This window comes from Bombina bombina, chromosome 8 (genome assembly GCF_027579735.1).
Source record: "Bombina bombina isolate aBomBom1 chromosome 8, aBomBom1.pri, whole genome shotgun sequence".
Lineage (NCBI taxonomy): Eukaryota > Metazoa > Chordata > Amphibia > Anura > Bombinatoridae > Bombina > Bombina bombina.
Window position 1 is genome coordinate 49347191 of NC_069506.1, and position 8851 is coordinate 49356041.

General features: G+C 37.5%; 1 protein-coding gene across 3 annotated transcripts in view; it reads right to left on the bottom strand.

Annotated features, from left to right (window-relative positions):
• The window catches only part of GABRD (gamma-aminobutyric acid type A receptor subunit delta), a 52729-nt gene extending 48393 nt beyond the window's left edge, over positions 1-4336 (bottom strand). For 2 of the 3 annotated variants that reach the window (XM_053690358.1, XM_053690356.1), the window contains exon 1: positions 4161-4336. In XM_053690358.1, the coding sequence (XP_053546333.1) occupies positions 4161-4228 (68 nt within the window). In that variant the 5' untranslated portion in view covers positions 4229-4336. Of the gene's footprint in view, positions 1-261; positions 303-4160 lie in introns of all 3 variants that reach the window. The other variant, XM_053690357.1, reaches the window with a different exon arrangement.
• Between the last annotated feature and the right edge of the window lie 4515 nt (positions 4337-8851).

Sequence of the window (8851 nt, forward strand, 5' to 3'; positions counted from 1 at the left end):
ATTATAGAGCCAATTGATATTTATTATCAGAATGTAAGGAACAGAGTACCGGTACTTTATAAGTGTAATCAGGTTTTATATAATATGAGGAAGTGATACTGTGAAATCTGAATTAAAAAAGTGTAGGTATTAGGTTTCCTTAAAACTGAGCACTAGTTCCAATACGGAGTTTATAATTTGTTATTTTGACTAATATGACACTCATCTATCAGTGCTCATATTAAAAATCAAAACGACACAGAGTAACAGATATGATACAACCTTTATTAAATGGATATGAAACATGCTCCTTTAGTAAATATCTATAAGTAAACACAAAAAGAAACAGATTTAGTTTTAAAACAGAACATAAGTTACACATAAATACACTCACATACATATACAAACGTACACGCGTACACACACATACACCTAAATATGCATATACAAACATACACACGTACACACACATACACCTAAACATGCATATACAAACATACACACGTACACACACATACACCTAAACATGCATATACAAACATACACACATACACACACACACCTAAACATGCATATACAAACATACACACATACACACACGTACACACAAACACCTAAACATGCATATACAAACATACACACGTACACCTAAACATGCATATACAAACATACACACGTACACACATACACCTAAACATGCATATACAAACATACACACGTACACACACGTACACACATACACCTAAACATGCATATACAAACATACAGACGCACACACACGTACACACATACACCTAAACATGCATATACAAACATACACACGTACACACACGTACACACATACACCTAAACATGCATACACAAACATACACACGTACACGCACATACACCTAAACATGCATATACAAACATACACACGTACACACACATACACCCAAATATGCATATACAAACATACACATGTACACACACACATACACCTAAACATACATATACAAACATACACACGTACACACACACATACACCTAAACATACATATACAAACATACACACGTACACACACACATACACCTAAACATACATATACAAACATACACACGTACACACACACATACACCTAAACATGCATATACAAACATACACACACATACACCTAAACATACATATACAGTCACACGTACACACATATACACCTAAACATACATATACAAACGTACACACATATACACCTAAACATACATATACAAACGTACACACACACATACACCTAAACATGCATATACAAACATACACGCGTACACACACATACACCTAAACATACATATACAAACATACACACGTACACCTAAACATACATATACAAACATACACACGTACACCTAAACATACATATACAAACATACACACGTACACACACATACACCTAAACATACATATACAAACATACACACGTACACACACATACACCTTAACATACATATACACACGTACACACATATACACCTAAACATACATATACAAACGTACACACGCATACACCTAAACATACATATACACACACATACACCTAAACATACATATACACACGTACACACACATAACCTAAACATACATATACACACGTACACACACATAACCTAAACATACATATATACACGTACACACACATACACCTAAACATACATATACACACGTACACACACATAACCTAAACATACATATACACACGTACACACACATAACCTAAACATACATATACACACGTACACACACATACACCTAAACATACATATACACACGTACACACACATAACCTAAACATACATATACACACGTACACACACATAACCTAAACATACATATACACACGTACACACACATACACCTAAACATACATATACAAACATACACACACACATACACCCAAACATATATATATATACAAACATACACACTTACACACACACATACACCTAAACATGCATATACAAACATACACACGTACACACGTACACCTAAGCATACATATACAAACATACACACACATACACCTAAACATACATATACAAACGTACACACGCATACACCTAAACATACATATACAAACATACACACGTACACACACATATACATATACAAACATACATATACATACACCTAAACATAAATATACATACATATACAAACATACACACACATATACAAACATACATATACAAACATACGCACGTACACACACATACACCTAAACATACATATACACACGTACACACATATACACCTAAACATACATATACAAACGTACACACGCATACACCTAAACATACATATACACACACATACACCTAAACATACATATACAAACATACACACGTACACACACATACACCTAAACATACATATACAAACATACACACGTACACACACATACACCTAAACATACATATACACACGTACACACATATACACCTAAACATACATATACACACGTACACACACATAACCTAAACATACATATACACACGTACACACACATACACCTAAACATACATATACACACGTACACACACATAACCTAAACATACATATACACACGTACACACACATAACCTAAACATACATATACAGACGTACACACACATAACCTAAACATACATATACACACGTACACACACATACACCTAAACATACATATACAAACATACACACACACACATACATCCAAACATATATATATACAAACATACACACTTACACACACACATACATCCAAACATATATATATACAAACATACACACTTACACACACACATACACCTAAACATGCATATACAAACATACACACGTACACACACATACACCTAAACATACATATACAAACATACACACGTACACACACATACACCTAAACATACATATACAAACATACACACTTACACACACACATACACCCAAATATATATATATACAAACATACACACTTACACACACACACATACACCTAAACATGCATATACAAACATACACGCGTACACACACAAATACCCAAACATGCATATAAAAACATACACATAAATAAGCACACAAACATGCGTATACAAACATACACACATACACGTAAACATGCATATACAAACATACACATACACCCAAACATATATATACAAACATACACATACACCCAAACATGCATATACAAACATACACACGTACACACACATACACCCAACAATGCATATACAAACATACACACGTACACACACATACACCCAACAATGCATATACAAACATACACACGTACACCTAAACATGCATATACAAACATACACACGTACACACACATACACGTAAACATGCATATACATACACATACACCCAAACATGCATATACAAACATACACTCACACAAACATGCATATACATATACACACACACAAACATGCATGCACATTTGCACACATGCACACACACATACATGCAGACAGACACACACACACACAAATACACACACTGTCATACATGCATACACAAACATACACACAAATAAACACGCACATATAGACACATATCCACACACATACACATTCATACATGCAAATACACACACAGACATGCATACACAAACATACGCACATATACACGCAAATACACACACATAGGGGTACACACATACACATGTACACAAACATACACACATGCATACGCCCACATACACACACATAGACATACACACAAATACACACACATAGAGGTACACATACATACACACATGTATACACAAACATACACACATATACACACACATAAGGGTAAACACATAGACATACACACATATACACACACATAAGGGTACACACATAGACATACACACAAATACACACACAGAGGTACACATACGCACAAGCACAATAAGTAAAATAGTCACACATAGACATACACACAAATACACACACATAGGGGTACACATACGCACAAGCACAATAAGTATAATAGTCACACAGACATACACACAAATACACACACATAGGGGTACACATACGCACAAGCACAATAAGTATAATAGTCACACATAGACATACACACAAATACACACACATAGGGGTACACATACGCACAAGCACAATAAGTAAAATAGTCACACATAAAAATAAGGATATTACCCAAGTCGGATAAACATTACCTGATTAATACAATAGTCTTCATCCATATCAGTACACAGTCCAGAAGAGTCCGGCTGAGGGGTCTCATAGCTGTTAAATGGCTACACAGAAGAGCTGAATTCTCTTAGCTTGCTGAACTGCTGCTGCCATCCTCCCTTGATGGAAAGTTGGAAATAAAGAGCACAAAAGGCACAGGAATAAGCAGTTTGCCAGGATGTGCCTCACAAAGCACTGAGGCTGTGAAATGAGATCACCAGGTTCATCCCTGCTGCCGCCCTCTGTTCTCAGCAGTCGTGGGTCAAAGCTTGCCCACTTATCCCACTGAATGCAATAGGAGTGATCAGGTTGTACTTAAAGGCACAGCAAAGTCTAAATAACTCCATCTTGCTTACAACTGTTTAACCCCTTAGCTGCGGAGCCATTGCCCCCCCCCCCCCCGTGCTGAGTTGTTTTGTAGTTTTTAGATGCTGCCCACATTTCAGCCGTACTGTAGAAGATTTTTCTGCAAGAAACCCACAAATATTATAAATCTTCCTTTGTTAGGAGACCAAGTAGATTCAAACTATATCAATATTTTATGTATATACCATGAAACCTGCATCAAAAAGAATAACAAAATGCATTTTTCTAATTAAAATTGAGGTAAACAAGATTTTAAACAATAGTTTATGTGTTTTTTTTCCCTTCCCGTATCCAGCTTTCAGTATAGTTCTGTAACTTTGATTTACACATTTATTCATGTCAGGTGCTAACTATAACCACAGTGATTACCTGGCTATTAAAACTTATATAGGAGCTTTATTTTAACCCCTTAATGACCACAGCACTTTTTCATTTTCTGTCCGTTTGGGACCAAGGCTATTTTTACATTTTTGCGGTGTTTGTGTTTAGCTGTAATTTTCCTCTTGCTCATTTACTGTACCCACACATATTATATACCGTTTTTCTCGCCATTAAATGGACTTTCCAAAGATAGCATTATTTTCATCATATCTTATAATTTATTATAAAAAAATTTATAAAATATGAGAAAAAAATGGAAAAAACACACTTTTTCTAACTTTGACCCCCAAAATCTGTTACACATCTACAACCACCAAAAAACACCCATGCTAAATATTTTCTAAATTTTGTCCTGAGTTTAGAAATACCCAATGTTTACATGTTCTTTGCTTTTTTTGCAAGTTATAGGGCCATAAATACAAGTAGCACTTTGCTATTTCCAAACCATTTTATTCAAGATTAGCGCTAGTTACATTGGGACACTGATATCTTTCAGGAATCCCTGAATATCCCTTGACATGTATATATTTTTTTTTAGAAGACATCCCAAAGTATTGATCTAGACCAATTTTGGTATATTTCATGCCACCATTTCACCGCCAAATGCGATCAAATACAAAAAATTGTTCACTTTTTCACAAACTTTCGGTTTCTCACTGAAATTATTTACAAACAGCATGTGCAATTATGGCACAAATGGTTGTAAATTTTTCTCTGGGATCCCCTTTGTTCAGAAATAGCAGACATATATGGCTTTGGCATTGCTTTTTGGTAATTAGAAGGCCGCTAAATGCCGCTGCGCACCACACGTGTATTATGCCCAGCAGTGCAGGGGTTAATTAGGGAGCTTGTAGGGTTAATTTTAGCTTTAGTCTAGTGTAGCAGACAACCCAAAGTATTGATCTAGGCACATTTTGGTATATTTCATGCCACCATTTCACCGCCAAATGCGATCAAATAAAAAAAAAAGTTCCCTTTTTCACAAACTTTTTGTTTCTCACTGAAATTATTTACAAACAGCTTGTGCAATTATGGCATAAATGGTTGTAAATTTTTCTCTGTGATCCCCTTTGTTCAGAAATAGCAGACATATATGGCTTTGGCGTTGCTTTTTGGTACTTAGGCCGCTAAATGCGCATCACACGTATTATGGCTAGCAGTGAAGGGGTTAATTAGGTAGCTTGTAGGGAGCTTGCAGGGTTAATTTTAGCTTTAGTGTAGAGCTTAGCCTCCCACCTGAAACATCAGACCCCCTGATCCCTCCCAAACAGCTCTCTTCCCTCCCCCACCCCACAATTGTCCCCGCCATCTTAAGTACTGGCAGAAACTGCCAGTACTAAAATAAAAGCTATATTTGGGCTTTTTTTTTTTAAAGAAAAGGCATATTTACATATGCTGCTCTGTAGGACCCCCCTTTAGCCCCCAACCTGACTGATCCCCCACCAAACAGCTCTCTAACTCTCCCCCTCTGTCTTAATAGCCGCCATCTTGGGTACTGGCAGCTGTCTGCCAGTACCCAGTTTAGAATAAAATTGATTATATTTTTTTATTTTTCCCCTTTTCTGTAGTGTATCTCCCTGCCCCACCAAAGACCAACCCCCCACCCCCTCCTAGATACCTTCGATTTATATTTCAAATAAAAATACCCCTTTCTCAAACTTTTATGCACAGTTATATTTTCTGTAGTGTAGCGTTCCCACCCGCTCCCGCCCTGTGCACGCGCCCGCCCGCCGCCCCCGTGCACGCGCGCGCGTCCGTGCGCGCCCCCATCGGCCCTGCCCCCGATCCCGCCCCCCTCTACATTACCCGGCCCATCGATGGCCGCCCACCCGCCTCCCAAGTCGGCTCCCACCCACCAACGATACCGGCCATCGATGTCCGGTGCAGAGAGGGCCACAGAGTGGCTCTCTCTGCATCGGATGGCCATCTAGAGTTATTGCAGGATGCCTCCATATCGAGGCATCACTGCAATAACCGGAAAGCAGCTGGAAGCGAGCAGGATCGCTTCCACCTGCTTTCCACACCGAGGACGTGCAGGGTACGTCCTCAGGCGTTAACTGCCTTTTTTTTTGAGGACGTACCCTGCACGTCCTCGGTCGTTAAGGGGTTAAATATGGGCTTGGGGTGATAATCTCCATAAGCGCATCCCTCCGGATGATGTCATCTGGTTTTTATCCCACAGGCGTGAGCACAATGTTATCTATATAGCTCACATAAACTAGCAGTCTCCTGATGAGAAAAGCTTATAAAAAGCATGTGATAAGAGACTGTCTGTAGTGGCTTAGAAACAGGCAGAAATGTAGAGGTTTAAATGTTATAAAGTATATTAATCTAACAATGTTGTTTGTGCAAAGCTGGGGAATGGCTAGTAAAGGCGTTATCTATCTTGTTAAACAATAAAAATTCTGGTGTAGACTGTCCCTTTAAGTGTTTCAGACACAGTAGTGTGTATTTACAACTCATTGTGCCATCACCATAACTTTAAGTCAAAAAACAATTAATGAAAGACTGTGCTTATTGGTATTCTTTGTATCATCTAAAAAACATACAATATTTCAAATGCATTACAGCTTTCATTTAAAAAACCCCAAACCCCAAAAAACTTATGTCCCTATACTGTCCATCCTTTACGAATAGAGCTGTCGGAATCTTCCAAAGCAGGCAGCTTAATACAAAGAACACCATCTGTTGTAAACCCGTGAGCACCTCTCTGTTTCACAGATAACAGTTTGTTCTTGGCTTATCAGGTTTTCTGTGTAATATCACTCTCAAATACTGGAGCGTTGTGCTTAGTAAGCGCTACCATTTATGTGCTTGTAAAGGATAGACATGATGACAAAGCTGCCCTTGTTTTTTGCCCGTCATTGCTAATAGTAATAACGTTTTTAACTACCATGTTATTGTTCCACTTTGATTAAATGGTTTTACATTCTCAAACGGAGCCAGCGCATATTGTCTAGTCAAAATTAAACTTTCATGATTCAGATAGGGCATGTAATTTTAAACAACTTTCCAATTCACTTTTATCATCAAATTTGCTGTGTTTTCTTGGCGTTCTTAGTTGAAAGCTAAACCTAGGTAGGCTTATATGCTAATTTTTAAGCCCTTGAAGGCCGCCTCTTATCTAACTGTCTCATTTGACAGTTTTTCACAACTAGAGGGCATTAGTTCTGTGTGCCATATAGATAACATTGTGCTCACGCCTGTGGAGTTACTTATGAGAGGGCACTGACTGGCTAAAATGCTAATTTGTCAAAAGAACTGAATAAAGTCTGCAGAGGCAAAAAGGAGCATTGTCAAATATTTGTCTAATTGAGCGATCACATACCCGGCGCAGCAGACAAGTTACGCCCGTTGATTTTTGATGGTGTGCACAGATTTTACTCCCATAAACTAACATAGAACTGGCATCGGCAGTCGGTATCACATATGCAGTGCAAGGACTTATGCGCACAGAATGGAGATATTTTACTCCACTTTCAGTTTGCCACACATAGGCAAGCACAGCAACCCTTGAAAAAGAACCGTAACTCCCTGGAACTAAGCCCCCTAACCTAACACCCCCTAACGTAACCCCAATTAAAATACACCTAAATAAAATTAAAAAGATACTACCTAAAAAAATCTACATTACCAAAAAACCCTAAGATTACAGAAAATAAAAAAGTACCCTTACAAAAAACAAACATAGTAACATAGTAGATGAGGTTGAAAAAATACTGAAGTCCATCAACGTCAACCTATAAAAATATACAGTAAAATACTTACAAAAAGTTCCAGTTAAACTTAAATAATGCCACTAAAAGGTGACCCATTTAATACAAGCAATCATATCCATAAATTTTGTTTCTAGACAGAAATGTATCCAAACAATTTTTAAATGTATCTATGGTATTAGCATTCACTACCTCCTTTGGTAATGAGTTCC